Source organism: Microtus ochrogaster, unplaced genomic scaffold (genome assembly GCF_000317375.1).
Source record: "Microtus ochrogaster isolate Prairie Vole_2 unplaced genomic scaffold, MicOch1.0 UNK91, whole genome shotgun sequence".
Classification (NCBI taxonomy): Eukaryota; Metazoa; Chordata; class Mammalia; order Rodentia; family Cricetidae; genus Microtus; species Microtus ochrogaster.
In genome coordinates this window covers 765622-784693 of record NW_004949189.1, presented here as the reverse complement: position 1 = coordinate 784693, position 19072 = coordinate 765622, and the positions used below count along the sequence as shown (strand labels likewise).

The window sequence follows — 19072 nt, the reverse complement described above, 5'->3', positions numbered from 1 at the left end:
TCTTTACATCCTGGAAATAATTCCCCTGTAGTTTACTTATCTACAAACTCTCTTTCTCTGACCACCCCGCCAAAGAGGACAGCACCGCCGGCCTCTGTTCAAAAGGAAAGACGGCCGGCAGCTCTAGATTTCTGGGTTCTGCCGCGCTTCCAACCTCCCGGGGTGGGGTCCCCCTCGATTGGTCCTCGGGACGCCTGCTTGTCTAGTTCCTCTGCCCAGCGGGGAGGGGCGTCCGTGCAGAGATGGGGTGCGGTCCCAGCCACTGAGCCTGGAACGCTCCTCTGCACCCGGCCCCAATCTGTTTGCGTGGCCGGGCTACACCGACCTCACCCATATTTCGGACGAGATTACAGGGGAAATTGCAGTTCTCCTATTCGGCATCCCACTAGGAAAAAAAAGGTGAGAAACAAAGCCGCCGCCTCCACAGTTCCACGCCCGTATGGGTTTCTTCTCCAAACTATGGAGATAGTTTTTCCAGGAGCGGTTTGTCTAAGGAAACCCAGTCCATCCAGGGACGGTGTGGGGTCCTGGGAGGCCCCTTCTCGGATCTGATTGCGGAGCTGAGGTGTGGTGGGCATCAGCTCTTGCCAGAGTTGATGATCCCCTTTGCACGGTCCCCTTTCCAGCTTGGCAGAGTGTAGAACCCAGGCTGAGAAGGGACCACAGAATCTGCGGGGAGGCGGGGGATGAGTGCCAGGAACCTTTATCTTACCCGAGCGCGCGTTCGCTCGGATAAGGAAGACCTGGGGGTTCCTAGGTTGGAATCAGATTTGTGGGAAAAGCTGTCAAGGTTGTGCACGAAGAACTTAACATTTGAGGACTGGTGTTTTTCATCTTCTATTTCCTGTCTCCCGCCCGTAACTCATGCTGAAGAGTGTTGTGAAACTTTTGGAGGCGAGTGTCAACAGCCTCCTCCGTCTGTGCCTTCTCACTGGACGGCTGGGATTCTCTTTACAGCGCATCAAACCGTGGCTGTGCAGTATCTTCGTCCTTAACTGGGACTTCTGCAGTAGGCCAGGGTCTTCCCTCTGTGGCGACAGCAATTTTTACTGTTCGTTCACACTCGCTAGAAAGCTCAGTCGTCTATCTGAACAGGCCCTGGCCAACTCCCTGCAGCTATTCAAAGTGTCGCACCACTCCGAGTTGAGCCAGCGGCTTTAGTTCAAAAAACTCCTTGATGATGAAAGCGGAATTCAAATGTTTGGGAGATTTATGGAAATAATCAGTGTTGGTTTCCTTTAACTAATTTTTAGTATTATTTTAAAAGTTAGTTTTGACTTTTCTAGAAATCATTCTGTCACAGGAATGTAAAAGGTCTCTTGGTCAATTAACGTCCCTTTCCCTGTTCTTAATTTCCACATCTGTAAAACGAAAGTTGGGAGCATCCCAGGCTTCCCTCTGTTCCCGTCTTGATTGCGTGGGGTGGTGCTGTGTCGTAACACCGGTTCGGATACTGTGGACTTGACCGCTGGGGGAGGGAGGTGTTTAGAAAAAGCAGACTAGCTAGGGCCAGGGTCAGAGACGGGCCTGCAAAAGTCATCAGTTCATCAGGGTCTCAGCTTTGTGGGGTGCAGAGCTCCCCACGAGCCTCCCTCTCATCCCTTTCTCTCTGCGTCCCACGGAAGGTTTGTGGAGCCGTCCAGTGGCGGCATTGTTAGTGTGACCCAAACATGGATTAAAAAGTGCACTGACACAGGCTGGGTAAACATCTCTCGAGATTTCCCATCATATCTTTATTTGAGCAGAGTGCAATCTCTGTAGGGTATTCTGAGAATAACTGGAAGTCAGGAATAGGCCAAAGCCCAGTGTATGGGGAAGTAAATGTTTAATTTGTATCTTGTTTGGAGATTCAGGGAAGTCTTCAGGACTTTGTTTCCCTTCTCCCTCAACCAGTGGAGCCCCCACTTCCTCAATCCCTAGTCCTGTGAACTTTTCTCTTTTCAGCTACTTCTATCGTTGATTGTGTTAAGTTAGCGTTGTACAGGAATTTACACAATTTCCTCATATCTTTCCCACCTGATCCTACAATGAGTCCGAAGAACAGAATCAAACATACACTCTATCTAAAGGGGGAAATGTCTTGGAGGGAGAATTTCATGCCGCACGTGTCCACGGATACTACTGGCTTGGAGAAGAGAGTCAAAAATTCCAGGAAAGGAGAATGGTTTTCAGGAGGTTAAAACTTTGGAGCCTGCCCTGGAACTCGCTCTGTAGACCAGGCTGGCCTCGAACTCACAGAGATCTGCCTGCCTCTGCCTCTGCCTTCTAAGTGCTAAGACTATAGGCATGCACCACCACTACCTGGTTGGTTAAAACTTTTTTTAATGAATACTTTTTTAAATTGGCAGTTGTTTCATGTGAGTTAAAATTACTGACAAAGATAAAATATTCAGGCCCAGGGATGTGGCTCAGTTGGTAGTCTACCATAGCACGTGCAAGGCCCTGGGTCTGAGCCCTAGCAACACACACACACACACACACACACACACACACACTTTACACTTTATCATTCCTAGGCTATAATACCTTGCATCTTAATAAAATAGAAAACTTTAAAAAATACCCATTTCTGTTTCAATATGTGCCAAGTTGGAAAAAAAAAATGGCCTGGCTTTTGTCAGGGAATTGAGCAGGTTCTCAATGGTCAGATGAAGGGCCAGCAACTTCAGAGAAGGCATTTGGCGGCTCAGCACACTAACATGGCTCCCGAAAGGGAGACTGGTCTGTCTGTCCGGCAAGGCGGTTTGTGTTTGTGTGTGTGCTGCGGGTTAGGGCTGGGCGTCTGCTTTTGTGACTGTTCAGCAGGAAAGGGCCTCGCAGACGGTCATCTCTGGCTGTGGGGGTTGGCTGGGACTCCTCCCACCCCCGAGGAACAATGAGGCCATCAGGATGTTGCAATGCGCTTGGCTGTTCTCTCTGAACAAACAAGTGGTTGATGACTCCAGAACTCAGTTCTTCCATATCTGTTGAAAGAGTGATGTGGGATTAATTTAAAACAGGCACTGCCATACACAGTATGTTTGCACCCGAAGCGTGTCGGTTCCCCTCATCCGTCCCCCGTCCCCCGCAGGTCTCACCCTGAAGGTCCCCGGGCTGTTGCTTCTGTACTTTGGAAACACTTCACCTTTTGGCAGAGCAAAGTCTGGCACTTGTCACAGGGGCAGGGCAGTGAGCTTGTGGTCAGAAGTGTGCTTGTGCCTTCCTTTCCAGAGACTCTAGCACCCTCAAGTCACCAGGGCAGAGAGAGGGCAGGCTGCATAGCTTGCTGGTCGTCTGATCACAGCCAGAGTTGGGTTAGGAGTGGGGGGGGGGAGAGGGAAGGGGAACACAAACCTTCCAGGTCCCCATGCCACCTTCTCAAGCTGTCGTGGGCTGTGTGTCCCTCGGGCTGATCGCATTCTGGGCAGCTTCTTTATGTTTGTTTGTTTGTTTGAGGCAGGGTTTCTCTGTGTAGCCCTGGTTGTCCTGGAACTAGTGGTGCTGTAGATGAGGCTGGTCTCGAACTCAGAGTGCTAGAATTAAAAGCATGAGCTTTTAAAGAAAGATTTTACACTGTAGTTGGGAACAATACTTCATTGGCAAAGGCAAATCAGGCGACTTCAGCAACTTTTTGCAGGCAACAGCAGAGCACTCCCGGATCAATGGCCACACCCGAATGGCCTCATCAGCCCCCAGGGTGAGTATCAGCCAGCCTCCCTAGCCAGACTTCACTCTACTTAGCGATCAAGCTTTATTTAATAACTGCTACAAAATCTCGCATCTCTGAACCTTTAAACAGAAGCGCAGGGAGTTTGCACAGCTAGAGGCTCTAGGTCAGTTGATGGGGACTTGGGTGTCGAGTCACGAAGAGTACAGAAATGAGTGAGCAAATATTCTTTTCTGGGAAGGTTCCACCTAATGAAGAGACAACGAGATTAACCCTCAAGGAAAACTGACTGCCTGTTTTCTCAGTTACACCAACCTGAAGTAAAGCTAGAACCATCCCACCCACGGCCAGGTGTGAGCGTGCCTGCAAGTTGGGTCCTGAGGCTGCCCACGTGCCTCTTTCCCATCTGAGCTTCCTGAGGGGGTTCTGTTCCTGCTACACAGAGGAATAGCCCCGCTGAGGGAGTCTGGAGATGATGCTGACATGCATCTTCTTCCTCCTGCTAGACCAAGTTAGTCAGCCCATGGCTATAGCTCTTGTGCCCAGACTCACTCAAAATATTCCCAACAGGGTTCTCATGTGGGGAAAGGTGTTTTGCTGCTTGCCTGCACCTCTTCTCCGTCATCATCAACCTGTAGGTGTTTTTTCCCTACTTATTTAGAAATAAATGCAGCTTAAATGACACACAAATATCTATACAAAATGATGAAGCAAAATCTAGAAACTGACAAAGCTAAACTGTTTCAGTCCTGCCCTACACGGAAGATAAGTGTACAGCAATTACTTACATTTTATATACTTATTTATTTTCTGTGGGGGTATTTTGCCTACACGTATGTCTGGGTACGAGGCATATGCCATACCTAGGGAAGCCAGAAAAATGTATCATTATAGATGACTGTGAACTGCCATGTGGATGCCCAGAACTGGGCCTGGATCCTCTGAAGAGCTGCCTGTGCCTGTAGCCGAGTCCTCTGTCCAGTCCTGAAGATGAAAACATAACAATTCCAGTGAACTCTCTGCTCCCTCCCTGTGTGCTTTGTGGGCAGAGGAAATCTGTCGCGTGGCTTATCTACTGCTTAGTCATGGTCTTCCTCAGAAGCAGAGCAGAGGGACACACTGCCTTCTTTACGTGGTTAGGATCAGGTTGGCAGTCAGGTTCTGTCTCCTGTGGATGGAGGACGGGAAGACGAGCCCAGGAAATGCTGGAGGTGCCTCACTCCTTCCTCTGGACTCCTTCCAAAGTTGACCTTAAGGTCAGAGATAACATGTTTTTGCATCATTCCACGGCATATGAAGAATGAGACCTCAGTCCTACCATGGGAAGGGTAAGGATCATGGGCATCGGAAAAGAGGTGGCTTTGGGACAAAGGCCATGCCTAGCAAACATTGTTGTCTCTGAGCAAACATCAGCCCCACCAGGCGGTTAATGTTTGACCCCGTCACGCCCAGGAAAAGGTGAATGACCCCTTGTTTGTCCCCTAGTGATGTCCTTGTTTACATCTGTCAGACAAAGCAGGTCCTTAGAAACGGTCTCCCCGCCCCCTCACACAGCCCTGTATAAAACCAGACTGAGAGAGCCTTTGCTATACACCGCTGGACCTGGTCTCCAGGAGCAAACATCTGGACTCTTCTCCAGTTGGAGGACAGCTGGCCAACTTTTGTAAGATTCTGCCTCCTTCTGCTCTGTTTCTCCTCCCCTGCACTCTGTCTAGTCATTCATCTATAAAGAAACCAGTTATCCCTCCTTAGGACTTCTAGACCCAACCTCATGCTTTAAAAAGAAAATAAGTCGGAGTCTAAATTTAAAACGAAAGCAGGTTTCTTTTGGGATAGTTTGTTTCTGGGCGAAGGTAATGAATGAGGCTGGGAGCCAGGAGATGGAGGTGTGGGAGCTGAGGGCAGAGATCAGAGGCTCAGCTGTGACAAAATCTCCCAAGGCGTGGGACTGTGCTGACCTCCCAGGGCAAGCATGTGGCTTCGCAGGAATAAAGAGAAGAGCTTCTGGCAGTTCCTTTAAAAAAAAAAAATATGGATGCTCTTTGGAAACAAGCGGAATGCGTGCTAAGATCAAAAGACGGTAAATGGGGGAAGGAGGGAGGAAGGATTCAAAGGAAGGTGGGACATCGTTGCTATGGCTTCCTCTGCAAGCATCGTTAGGGAGATACGGGTAAGGAGGGCATAGCTGTGAAAGGGTTGCCCCATATGGTCAGCCCTGCTCTGTCTCTTGGTACAAAGCCCTGCCAGTGGGGAGAAAAGAGAACATCGGTGCTTGTGAGGACTGCAGGATCAGCTTAAGAGCGGGTAAAATGAGTCCAGAGAAGTCCGAATGACGTCACGTGCTGGGTACTGACTAGGCTCGGCCCTTTGACCTTGATGGTTTACACCCGCACCCCAGATCATCCAGCTGTCGTTGTTTTCACGCAGTTTGACCTGGCAAGCCCTTTACCTGGCCACACAGGCCTGCTTGGTTTCAAAGTCTAGAAGGAAGTGTCTTTTTAGGAGGTGAAACACGGCGTGGTGTTAGTCGATACACCGACTGGGCTTACACAGACAACCTTCATGGAGATGTGTTTCAGAGATTGGGCCAAGGTTACCCCGTCACCTCTTTCTTCCGTTGGTACCATAGGCCTGGAGAGGGAAAGGAAATTAATCACGGGGCATACTGAGAGCCTGCTGTGCGCAAGCACTGTGATTCAAGGCAAAGAATACGGATCCTGCTCAATCGTAGGTTATACAGCATCGGGAAATATGGACCGATGTGCTTTTGAGACAGCCGCCATGAAACCCGAGAGCTGGTCAACATCTGTTTTGTGATATCCTCTGCGTTTGGATTCTCCACATTGTGGACTTTGCTTTGGTGTCCTAACTACCCAAAGCCCGGCAAGATTGCTTGCCGATTCACATTCCCCACAGTCTGTACTTTTATAAGGTTTTCAGTACAGGCTGACCGTGGTTGCCGAATGGCAGCATCCCTATCCACGACTGCCACCTGCTGAGTCGTTCAAGTATTGCAGCTCTTGTTACTACGTGTGTTTAGGTCTGCAGGGATCTCACTAGGCAGCCAGGCGAGTCCCCGATTGCAGGCATGCATGCAGCACCACACACAACTCTTTCTAATTTCTCGGGGAATAAACAACCCACACCCAGGAAAGATAACCCCAAGACCAATGCGAAGAGCTCAGCAAGCCCGTGTCCCGCAGCTGGCAGCTCCGCTAGAGCAGAGGCAGCGCGTGAACTCTGGTTATTCTTCAGGGTGGCTGTCCCTTCTACACCCGGGCACTATCTTTCCTCAATGAACAAGACGCACTCGCGTTTGATTCTGTAGCACATTATAATGCACATGTTATTTCGATACTGTGAAATGCGGTGTTCTTTAGCCGAACACCGAGTTTGTCTGCGGTCATCATGAATCGCACAGGGTGGGTTAGCGTCAGGGGCTAATTAGAAAGCAGTTCATTTCCCCGCTCCATCACCTGTCTCGCACATGCTCAGTAGGGCCTTAGACCCACCTGACCTAGAGTCTTGCTATCCTCCAGGACCCTGCACGAGGAACAGACTACATACAAGCTGAGTGCCAGGACCTTCGCCTTCACACACACACACACACACACACACACACACACACACACACAAGAGGTAAAAGTAAAAGTGTTCAGGCTTACACGTGAGAGAAACACAAAATAAAGCTAATGATTAACTTAACGCCGCTGAAAATGTACCACACTTTAGGGAAAAGAAAAAAGAAAACAAAAAACCCTTTACCTGGGGCTGATCTTCTCCTTCAACAACACATTTCTTCAGGCTGAAAGATGCAACAGTCTTTATATTTATTTACAGACAAGGTCTTGAATATCCCAGGCTGTCCTCGAGCCGACTGTGGGGCCAAAGATGACCTTGAACTTCCCATTCTCCTGCCTCCATCTCCCCAGAACTACATTAACTGGACATGGTAGTTTTTAATCAAGAGTTTGAGGTCAACCTGGACTACACGGCAAGACACTGTATCCAAGAAAAAAACTCAAAACTTAGCTGTTGTTGTTAAACGTGGGGCATTCACGGCTGTCTATTGTGGTTCTGTGCCCATGTTCCTTCAGACCATGTTTCCTGGGACCTGAAGCTCAGCAGTCACTGGTCTCTGGCTTCCTTAAGTTTCCTGTCACAGCATCTTCAAGCCCAGCATTTACGACTGAACTACTTTCTCTTTATACTGCTGTTTTCATTTTTTGTTTTTGTTTTTTCGAGACAGGGTTTCTCTGTTAAACAATCCTGGCTGTCCTGGAACTCACTTTGTAGACCAGGCTGGCCTCGAACTCACAGAGATCCGTCTGCCCCTGCCTCCTTAGTGCTGAGATTAAAGGTGTGAGCCACACTGCCCGGCTCTTACAGAGCTTTTTAAAAAGATTTATTTTTATTATTTTAAATGTATACATGCGTGTCCGTGGGCAGGTATCAGTAAGAGAGTGTATATGCCCACAGAGGCCAGAAACATTATTAGATCCCTGGGAGCTGGAGTTGCAGGTAGGTGTGAGCTGCCGTTCAGTGTGAGTGTTGGGAACTGAACTCTTCACTGCTGAGCCATCTCTGCAGCCCCACTGTGAGGAGGGTTGTTAGGTCTTTACATTCTTCTTCAAAGACTTACGGGTATTATCAAAAACTGCTTGCCACAAACACCTAATGCCTCTTGGTTCTCAGAATTTCAAATTACCCCAGAAATAACATCTTTTAAAACTCCATAAGGGGGCCAAGCTCCAGCAGAAGGCACCTTTGGCTCTAAGGTGTGTGGTTTGTGATGGTGTGTGTGGTAGGGGGTGAGCCGAGAGCTCTCCACAGCAGCGCTCTCCTCTGTCCTTTTCAGAGAGATCTTACAGCAGACTGTGAGCCCTTTGGCTTCACGAAGAGATCTCAGTTTGTTTTTTTTATGTTTTATTTTGCCACACTGTAAGATCACGTGCCCATGTGACCCTATTACAGACACGGGAGACTAGCACCTATTCTCTCGAATCTTCCGAACGATGCTGAAGTGAGACAGTCTGGAGCAAGAGCTTGTGTTGTTCCCCTTTCTGCTCTGCAGACATTGCTCCCAGATCCTCTACAAGGGCTGCATGCCGGTCCGTTCTTCCTGCGCATTGCACAGGAACTCTGCCCTCTGGGAGAAGTAGACCTGCCCCCTCACACCAAGGTGTCTGCTCTCAACAGCTTTCCTCACACCTGAATGCCCGGAAGCCATCTTAGTGGCCTTGGGGCATTGGCTGTCCCTGTGCTCACATCCGCCAGGTGGCGCTCAGCTCCTGTGTTACAGTCTACCTCACCTCAGGAGGTCCCGTTGTGTCCCCTGGGTGCCACATCTCTATTCCCCCCACCCCAGTCATCTGTGTTGGCCAAGCTAGCACGGAACTCCAGGGCCTGAGCAATCCTCCCGCCTCGGTTTCCTAAGTAGCTGGGAGGACACGGTATATCTTAAGGTCTTTATGTCCCAGGATCTAGCCTGTTTCTGGGCCAACAGGGAGCTGAGTGATGTTTGTTATCAAGTTAAGTAATGAGTGGCTAAGGACATAAACAGTTTAAATTATGCTATGACTGATGGTGACCCTAAAAGAAAGAGAAGGATGTAGATCATGGAGCCAACTAGGAAGGGAAAAGCAAAGATGGAATTCGATGCCTGGGGACAACTGATTTATAATCACAGAGAAACGTCTCCACCCTTTTAGCCTAAATTGGAATGTGGTGCCATGACCCCATCATTGCTACTTTTTGTTCTTGGCAGGAATCTCTGTTGGAAGAGATGACAGTGAGTCTGGGCCCCCTGTTGCTGGTCTTCATGCTGGGTCTGGTTGTGACTCCACCAGCTCTGGCTCAGAATGACCCCAGGTATAAAAAGTTCCTTACTCAGCACTATGATGCCAATCCACGTGGCCGTGACGATAAATACTGTGAAAGCACCATGAGGAAGCGAGGCCTGACCTCGCCCTGCAAGGACTTCAACACTTTTGTTCATGGCAGCAAGGACAGCATCAAGGCTGTCTGCGGAAAAGATGGAGGAGAACCCTACAAAAATAACTTAAGAATAAGCACCTCTCAATTCCAGGTCACCAACTGTAAGCATAGAGGAGGGAATACCCGGCCTCCATGCAAGTACCGAGCCTCCAGAGGGTTCAGACACATTGTTGTTGCCTGTGAAAATGGCTTGCCTGTCCACTTAGACGAGTCTGTCTTCAGGCAATAGTCAGCAGGCCCCTGGCACAGAGTTGGTTCTACGTTCTTTTGATCCCTTCCTTATCCCAGAACACTGATGGCAACGGTCACTGTAAGAATACAAACTATCTGAAACTTCTGTCTCCTGATTTACGACGCACAGAAATAAAGATGTCTCTAAAGCCATTAAGAATCTGTCTGGAAGAGTCACGGGTTCCTAGGAAATTTAGTGTTTCCTAATTTTTCTACTCAGCTGCTCTCGAGGGGAGGGACAGAAACAGAGATGTTCTTCTTTATCTGCCAATCAGTGGGAGGAGGGACTTCATCTTTGTGTGGCAGTGAGGATGATAGTTGTTTACAGGCAAGGCAGATGGGAGTTCTCAAAAGAGTTAAGTTGTCTGTTAACTAATAGGTCACTAAAGGAGCCCTTGGGGGAAGGCATCCTCCCCTCCTCTCCTCCCTTCTCGTACACACCCCCAAACACAAACCCTCAGCGCCGAGGGGCAGACAAACCTCATGCTCTTATCCTCACCCGCCTTAATTCTCTTAGACCTCGACTCTAACCGAACCAGAATCCTGGTTTCACACAGAGAATTTCAAAAGCAGCCTGTGTGAAGCGGTTACTCTCCTGGAAAGGTTAACTGTTGTGTCTCATCGAAGGAATCATCAGCCCGCCCATCCCCTAGGGTGCTCTCAAGGGAATCAGCCTTTCTGAAGGATGGTCTCTGCAGGCTGGATTAACTAACCCCGAAGAGGAGAGGAAAATACGCGCTGTGTTCTAATCTTTCTGAAGGAGGGTCTCTGCAGGCTGGATTAACTAACCCCAAAGAGGAGAGGACATGTGCTGTGTTCTAATCTTTGGAGCAGACTGGGAGGCCCAGTGCGTGCCAAGTAAAGGTTCACCTTTCTAGTGGAAATCAGGGAAACAGGAAGAAGGGTGCCAAACCAAAAATGAGGGAGGGGGCTATCCTCAGTGACCTCCAGGGCTGCTAATAACTGCAGCAACACTATCTCAAATCCATACCTGGAGGCACGGAAGCAGGGCACAGGCATGGCTGTGAACATGGGGGGTGTTAAAGAGTAATACTTGCATTTCATACTGGTAGTTATCACGTAGCAAAGCAGAGGCTTCAGGTAGGATGAAGTACACATGTGTATCCGTGTACCTCAAACCAGCTCTGAAAGACACGGCTCTTGGACTGTACCTGCATTGTGAAGTGTGCTTGACTCTGAAAAAAACTGTCCCTGTTACTTTGGGGTGTCCACTTAGTTTGCTCTTGTGAGTCAACCTGCAAGTCAATCTGAGGACTGACCACCAGATGGCAGCATCTGATAGCCCTTCCTTAAGCCATTCCTGTCTATTTTTATTAAGTCTTTAGAATTTCACACAGGTGCTTTTGGTTATTTTCACTGTCCTTTCCGAGCTCTCCCAGGTCCCCCCATCATCTGCCCACCCAACTTCACAGCCTCCGTTTTTTATTTTTTAACTAATTAAGCCAAGCATGTTCTGCCCAGATGCTCAGAGATTTTACTTTGCCGTTCTCAGTAGGCCAGTGCCCAGTCTTTACCCTCTTTCCTTCTGTCTTTGCTTTCTTCTCAGGCCCTTTCTAGGTCGTGATGGCTCTGCCCAGGACCCAGTCCTTGCTTCTGCTCTTGGTCCTGGCCTTGCTGGGACTAGGGCTCGTGCAGCCCTCCTACGGCCAGGACCGAATGTACCAGCGGTTCCTGCGGCAGCATGTTGACTCTCAGCAGACCGGAGGCAGTGACAGCTACTGCAACCTGATGATGCAGAGACGGAGGATGACTTCTCATCAGTGCAAACGCTTTAACACCTTCATCCACGAAGACATCTGGAACATTCGTAGCATCTGCAGTACTGCCAGTATCCAGTGCAAGAATGGCCAGATGAACTGTCACGAGGGTGTACTGAAGGTCACAGACTGCAGAGAGACAGGGAGTTCTAGGGCTCCCAACTGCAGATACAGGGCCAGTGCCAGCACCAGGCGGGTTGTCATTGCCTGCGAGGGTAACCCAGAGGTCCCGGTACACTTTGACAGATAGATAGATGCCACCCTGCGGCTGCTACAGCTAGTAACTGCAGTTGGCCTCGGAGGAAGTGACAATAGCAATGAGAGATGCCTCTGATAGGCCTCGGGCTTTGTTCCCAATGCTCATGCCGTATACCCATGTATACCCTATATATCCCATTGTAGTGAAACCTCTCCTCACAGCCTGACCCCCAGAGTGTCCTCTGGCGCGTGCATCACGTGTGTTTAGACAGTATTACAGCTATCACAAAGTGCCTTCTTAGTTTAAGCTGTCACATTCCAGTGCCCTAACCCCCTACCCCATGCCTATTCCGCTACTTTATTCAGACTGTTAGAGGTTAAAGACTTTGAAGACCACGAAAACATTGGAAATTCTCAGATAAAAATCGAACTGAGGGCTGGAGAGATGACTCAGAGGTTAAGAGCACTGGCTGCTCTTCCAGAGGTCCTGAGTTCAATTCCCGGCAACCACATGGTGGTTCACAATCATCTATAGAGAGATCTGGTGTCTTCTTCTTCTGACCCACAGGCATACATACAGACAGAGTATTGTATACATAATAAATTAAAAAAAATTAAAAAAAGAATTTGGAAATAACATGCCAACAAATTAAAAGATATGAGTTGTTTGATATTAATTATGGTTTGTGGCTTCTAAGATTTTTTAAATGCTATATCAAAAAAGATAGTAGATCACCAAGATTTTTTTTACCCTCCTTAATTGAAAGATTTTCTGCATGTTCATTATAATAAAGAGGTGTCAGCTGTGTCATGGCCTTGTGTTCCCCTGATCTCTTTAGGTTCCTGACGCGTCTGTGAACTCTCATGTCCTGGGTGTCACCACACATCTGGTCAGAGGCAAATGCTCATCAGAGCCATCACGACAGAGACTCTTCCACCTGTCGCCTAAGATCATCGGAAAACACAGATATTTACGTTATGATTCATAACAGTAGCAAAATTATAGTTATGAAGTAGGGACAATAATTTTATGGTTGGGAGTTGTATTAAAGGGTCGCAGAGTCAGGAGGCTGAAAAACACTGCTCTCCAGGATCAACAAGTACACTTAACCCTTATGCCAGCTCTCCAACCCCGGATCTTGTACTACTCAAGCTTTGCCTGTTGTTTGCCACACAACACAGATACACTACTGTAAGGATCAGACAAAGTCCGGAGTGAAGTGTCTTGTTGCTGTGAGCACGGACCCTAAAGCACGCGGAGTCATGGCAATGACTTCCCTGAGCCAGGCTCAGAGGAATAACAAAGGCTTTCCATGGTTGGAGATCCAACGTCGAGAACAAATCAACCCACAGCTCCTTCCGCCTGCCAGCAGCCTGAGACCACGCCCCTCCAGAGACCACGCCCCTCCAGAGACCACGCCCCTCCAGAGACCACGCCCCACCATAGACCACGCCCCACCATAGACCACGCCCCTCCAGAGACCCTCTACCGAGATCAGCTAGTCCAATTCCCCCTCATTCTTTGTCTGTACCATTGTTCTTCATTCTGCAGAGGAAACTTCCCACAAACCTAAGTAGTGCAGCTGTACACCTGTTAGCCTTTCAGTTAACACATTATCCACAGTGGTCAGGAAGAAGGCAAGACTCGGGGGCCTTGGTGTGTGTTAGTGTACTTACCTCCCATAGGCACGAAGAAGCGGTGAAGTCAGAGGTGAGTCTCAGAGACAAGCCCGATGACCTGGATGGAAGGAGAGGACCAGACTTTGGAATGGTTTTACTCTGGATTGCCAGAAAATACACTTATGAGCCAGACAGATTTCCCTCTGACTTCCCAGACAACTGACTGTCCAAATGCAGCAGGGTTTACAGACTGGAAGGTTTGAACAAGTTTATTATGCCAGGCATCGTGAACCAAATTCTGATTTCAGGATCGCTGGTGCAGTCGGTGCATCGAAAGGCTAACCGCTGTTCAGAGAGCAGAATTTAGTAATAAACTCCATCCTGTCTTATCCACCGTTTTCCAGTTCTAGCCCCAATACTCAGATGTGACCGGAAGCTACTTTTGTTAGTTTGTTTCCATTTTCTGTTTTTGAATTTGAATCATAGTTATTGAAGACTTTCTCCTCGACTGCTGGGTTAGTTAAACTAGACCATGTCCACCATGGCCTGACTGAGGAGGACACCAGAGAAGGGGCTTATCAAAGTGGATATGGTCAATCAGACTAAATGGAGCCTCAGGCAGATGGAGTCCGGTAAAGAAGGGCTCATGCACGCCCTCCTGAACAGCCTGCCTTTTTTTTTTTTTTGTTCTCTATGTAACAAACTCCTCTCCGTGTCTCCTGGCAGAAGCCTTTCTGACAAGGCAGAGACAGGTGGATCTCAGTGAGTTCCAGGACAGTCAGAGCTACACAGAGAAACCCTGTCGAGAGAGAGAGAGAGAGAGAGAGAGAGAGAGAGAGAGAGAGAGAGAGAGAGAGAGAGACCCCGTAAGAAGTTTCCAGAACTAAGGGTCGCCGTAACTTCTGAGCCACAGCAGTACCTTCACATCAGACAGGGTACTGCTCTCCCATCTGGCCTGCTTTGCTTCCTAACATGGCTGTGTATCGGATTGGCCCTTGTAACACCAGCTTCACATTAGAGTAGGATGTGTGGGTGTACGTGTAGAAGACATTTTCCACATTAAAAGAGGGTTATTCTTTATTTGAAGAACATTGGATTGACTAGGAGGCAGAAGGCATGTGATCCTGATATGGACGACAGGCACTGGAACAGGCTTTCATTTCATGCTCACATTCTTAGAATTCACAGAGCAACTTGCTGAAGCCTGTGCTATACTCTGAGACAGATGCCTTCAAAGACTTATATGCCTTGAGCTGGGGAAGCAGGTCTGTACTAGAGCATCTCCCCAGCGTGCTCGAGGTCTTAGGTGCAACTCCCAGCACCACCAAAAAGAAGAATTCTTCCTCCCTCTCCCCTCCCTCCCTCCTTCCTCTTTCCTTCCTTCTTTCTTCCTTCCTTCCTTCCTTTCTCCTTCCCTTCCTCCCTCCCTCTCTCCTCTCTCCCTCCCTCCCTCATCCCTCCCTCCCCCTTCCCTCCCTCCCTCTTTCCTTCCTTCCTTCTTCTGCCACCTCTCAGCAGGTCCTTCCCTCTTCTCTATATCCATCAAGTAACTACTTGCATTTAAGTTTTGAATAGTTTGTGAAAACTTGCTAGAAAGGGCTCCAGACAGCCACTTTGTTTTTCCTCATATTTATCTCTAAGTTATCTAAACTCAGGTGCTCCCTGGAGTCCCTCGAATAGCTGGAGAAGAGGAGGATGTGTGGGTTGTAGTTCGAGCCAATCCCCTGCCCCAGCCTGTCGATGCTGGATCCTGCAGACACCAGGTGGTGGATTTCCTTTGTCTCGTGACCAGGTTTCCTTGTTGGTGAGGCTGGCCTGAAACAACTGGGCCTCCTAAGATCCCCAACATACCTCCCAACACCTGGCTTTGGAAATAAGTTCTAACTGTAAACTGCTGTAGGCAGACATTTTCATGCCAGAACAAACTGGAAAGAAGCTCCATCAGTGCAGCTGAGCTACTAGCTGTCCTTGCATTATGGATAGAAAGCATGTTCCTTTATCTCCACCTGCCTACAGATCGCACTTTTGGCTATGTGACATGGCCAAACTCCCTACATAATATGGCCTAGCCATTCGTGGGCTTTCCCTAGAAAATCTGTTGGGAAGCAAGTTTCAGGGCCAGTTTTCTGGTTGTCTACCCTCAACCCCCATCTGGAGTTATCGCTCTCCAATGCTTTGAAATTCCTTTCCGCCTGGGCAACCTTCTTTGATGTTTGTAGACCTTGCTTACAGCTATTCTCAGGGCGAACCCAAGTGTTCCACATGAGAAGACACAAGAACAGGCTTGCATAAAAAAATGTTCCTGGCCCTGCCAGATGCCACCACCTCCGCAAATCCAGCTATACTTTCTATTGCCCTTCCTTTTTTTTCTACCACTGTGGACTTCTTGGGATCTCCAGAAAGGACAGAGACTCTGCTCTTCAGATCCCCATCTCTCTGTACCCACCTCAACCAGCAGCGTGTGTGCTGACGAGGTGAGTGAGAAGGACTGGTGTATAGGAAGCTTGATTGAAGGGCCAGGCATCATAGGAAAGAGATTGACTGACATTTTAGGGTTAAGGATGAAAACTGACCCAAATCAGAGAACACAAGACCTCGAACTCAGCTCAGCATTAACCCCACAGATGTGGCTCCTACCCTACCCCACCCTCATACAGTCTACCAAAGCATTTCTGTTGGCTCACAAGCCCATATGTGGTCAAGGCTATGAGTCAGACGAAAGATTCAGTAGGGTCAGGTACAGTCACATAATGAGGGCACACTGTTTAAGCGGAAGTCCTTCCACACAAGGGAGCCTGCCTTCTGTCCAGAGTCACTTCTGTGAAGCTAGTCTTGGCATTTGGAGAATTGAAACAACACTCTCAGACACTCTGTTCCTTTAGACGTGCTCAGCAGGTACCTCTGACAAATCTTGGGGTTTGGAAGAAACAAAGGCATCAAGCTCCTGAGAAAAGATGAGAGTTTGTAATGGGGTTGCATTTCCGTTAGGTTTGGGGGGAAATGCTGTAAGGGGTCAAGATAGGAGAAGCATTGGGATGCAATCGGTGTGACAGGCAACCTGGGCTACAACTGCAGGGACCCAGAACTTTCCTGCTTGGCAGAGACTCCCAAGCAGTGCTCTCCCTGTGTCTTCACGTGGGGGTTGGTCTTTAGACTGCCGTGTGCGTGCTGAGGAGTTAGCAAGAGCCCGTTGAGGAGGAGCGAGGGCATTTAAGAGGAACTTCGAGTTTTCAGAATAAATTCCATCTTCTTTTGCAGTTTTATTCTTGGCTCACTCAGTCTGCAACATATTTTTTAAATTTGCAATTAACTTTACTATCTAATGAAGGATATCTCCAGGAAAACAAAATCGTGTTACATGAATACAGTCTACAGGTTAGTATTTCAGTATTTTCTTCTCTCTTCTCTGTGCCCACATAGGTGGCCCAGGTGCCTGCTATGGCATCCTCTCTGAAGGTCTGGGGTGTGCTTGCTCTCCTGCTGTGCCTGCAGCTCAGCCCATGTGCACAGAGCTCCTCCAGGCGGGAGTTCTTGGATCAACATCACCTAAATACAGACAAAGGATTCTTTTTATACAGCTGCGATGCCCTCATGACAGAGAAAGGTCTGAAACCCAAGAGCTTACACATATTTGTTTATATGCCATGGTACAAAGTTGAGCACACATGCATTAGCGGCAATTGGAAATATCGCTACAAAAACTCCTATGTCTGGACTCAGACTCCCGTTAAGGTACTCTATTGCTATTGGGAGAAATTCAAAAAGAAATATACAGAGATAAGAAACTACAACTATGTTCAGTTCCATTGTAACGCAGATGGGTATGTCGATAGCATAGAGGACATGATGTTGATGGAGCCCATCTTAGCCTAGAAAGTCTCCTGGCTCTCTGGGAGAGCTGTTAGCGTTCTCCAGTCAGCCCCTGCTTATAGTAACCGCTGCTGTTCCATTTGACTGAATGTCCGTGTCTCCCCACCACGCTGATTCTCGTTTTACGATCATGCTATGCTGCTCTCTGCCCACAACACCGTTCCTCCCTTGTCTACCTACTTCCATTCACATTGCCCTGACTCGGCTCGCACGGCTTCTGTCTCTGGGACAAAGAGAAATCATTCAGGAGGAACTATTTACCTCCGAGTCTCAGGGCTTTCGGTGTGCAGTCTGCTGTTCTGTTGTCCTTGGGGAAAAGTGAGGATCATGGTGGGAAAATGTGGAGGAGCCCGGGAAGTAGAAAGAGAAGCAGGGGGAGGGTGTGGGGAAAAGAGGTGACAGTCGTCACTGCAGTGGCCTACCTCCTCCAGCTGGACCCTCAGACCCACTCAGCTAGGAATTCATCAATGGATGGCTCCACCGCCAAAGTTACAACCTTCATGACCCAGCAAAGAAGCCGTCAGCACAGGAGTCTGTGGTCGGACACGGGACAGCCAAGTCAAATGCATCTTCTTTGGACTCATGCAGGTTTTTCTTTTTCTTTTTTCTGGTGTTATCGTCTTTATGCCTATCCAAACTGAATGATCCTCCACAAATAAATCGTTATTTCACTGTGTGTCATAGATACCCAGAGTATGCATGCAGAGTTTGCACTGTGTGTTAGCATGAATAGTGTAGTGACCTGTTATCTGAAGTATGACTAGAACCTTCCACTTGGGCTCATTTCATATGTGCACCTACATGCATGTGGATAGGCCCATGTGCTACGGTAAAGGCAAGTCTTGATTTGGCCAGTGAACGGGAAATCAGTGCAGAGGGGAGCAGAAAACTACCAAGTTGGCTCAAATAATATTGCGATGTCTCTGGCTCATAACAGCTGGTCCAGGAAGTTTGTATGGTTTTTTTTATTGTTTTTTTTTCCTTTCTTTTTTCCTTTCTTATCCTTTGGTTTAGGATTTTTATTTTGACCTTGATAAAACACACATGAAAAGTATTCCAGTCATTTGTTCTCCCTGACTGTAGAAGTTTTCTAACACAAAACAAATAGTAGGGGCGCCAGAGAAAAGGCTCCGTAGGTAAGGACACTTGCCACTCCTCAGAGCACCCAAGCTGTTTCCAGAACCCATATCAGGGGGTTTACAACCTTCTATGACCAACTCTAGGTCATCCAACACCCTTCGCCTCCAAGGGCACCCGCACTTTGTGACATAACCACATGCAGACACATGCCTTCATATAGTCAAAAATAATAAAAATAAATCTGTCATAAAAACAAGGCAGATATTAGGCTGATGTTTGTGCACAAGCCATAAACACAGCCTGATCAAAACTAATCTTTCCTGGGATGTTGCAGTGGCTGGTTTCATGTCAAGCTGACACAGGCTAGAGTCACCAGAGAAGAGGGAGCCTCCATTGAGAAATGCCTACATAAGACCAGGCTGCAGGCAAGCCTTTAGCTCATCTTCTTAGTTAATGATTAGATTGATGTGGGAGGACTTAGTGCATTGTGGGAAGGGCCACCCCTGGGCTGGTGGTCTTGGGTTCTATAAGAAAATAAGTTGAGCAAGCCAGTAAGCAGCACGGCTCCATGGCCTCTGCATCAGCTCCTGCCTCCAGGTTCCTGGCGTGTTCTAGTTCCTGTCCTGACTTCCTTCAGTAACGATGAACAGTG

General features: G+C 48.3%; 3 protein-coding genes across 5 annotated transcripts; all 3 read left to right on the top strand.

The window, feature by feature from the left end:
* The first annotated feature begins 236 nt into the window (after positions 1 to 236).
* Positions 237 to 12664, top strand: Rnase4 (ribonuclease A family member 4). Of its 2 annotated transcripts, none has more exons than XM_005370989.1 (2): positions 237 to 399; positions 11442 to 12664. In XM_005370989.1, the coding sequence occupies exon 2, from the start codon at positions 11459 to 11461 to the stop codon at positions 11900 to 11902; it is 444 nt and encodes a 147-aa protein (XP_005371046.1). In that variant the 5' UTR covers positions 237 to 399; positions 11442 to 11458; the 3' UTR covers positions 11903 to 12664. The 2 variants fall into 2 exon arrangements, with proteins under 2 accessions (XP_005371046.1, XP_013210560.1); XM_013355106.1 differs by lacking the exon at positions 237 to 399 and adding an exon at positions 5239 to 5309 and having other exon boundaries at positions 11443 to 12662.
* On the top strand, positions 341 to 10034 carry Ang (angiogenin). 2 transcript variants are annotated; one of them, XM_013355107.2, is made up of 2 exons: positions 341 to 399; positions 9414 to 10034. In XM_013355107.2, exon 2 carries the CDS (start codon positions 9432 to 9434, stop codon positions 9870 to 9872), a length of 441 nt encoding a protein of 146 aa, XP_013210561.1. In that variant the 5' UTR covers positions 341 to 399; positions 9414 to 9431; the 3' UTR covers positions 9873 to 10034. The 2 variants fall into 2 exon arrangements, with proteins under 2 accessions (XP_013210561.1, XP_005371045.1); XM_005370988.2 differs by lacking the exon at positions 341 to 399 and adding an exon at positions 5241 to 5309.
* A 4232-nt stretch (positions 12665 to 16896) lies between the features above and the next one.
* LOC101989654 (epididymal secretory protein E3-beta) lies at positions 16897 to 17343 on the top strand. The gene has a single exon (XM_005370987.2). It carries the CDS (start codon positions 16909 to 16911, stop codon positions 17341 to 17343), a length of 435 nt encoding a protein of 144 aa, XP_005371044.1. The 5' UTR covers positions 16897 to 16908.
* Positions 17344 to 19072: the final 1729 nt, after the last annotated feature.

Excerpts from the sequence above, each read along its gene's own strand:
- LOC101989654 (XM_005370987.2), top strand. The coding sequence starts at position 16,909 with ATGGCATCCTCTCTGAAGGTCTGGGGTGTGCTTGCTCTCCTGCTGTGC.
- Ang (XM_013355107.2), top strand. The coding sequence starts at position 9,432 with ATGACAGTGAGTCTGGGCCCCCTGTTGCTGGTCTTCATGCTGGGTCTG.
- Rnase4 (XM_005370989.1), top strand. The coding sequence starts at position 11,459 with ATGGCTCTGCCCAGGACCCAGTCCTTGCTTCTGCTCTTGGTCCTGGCC.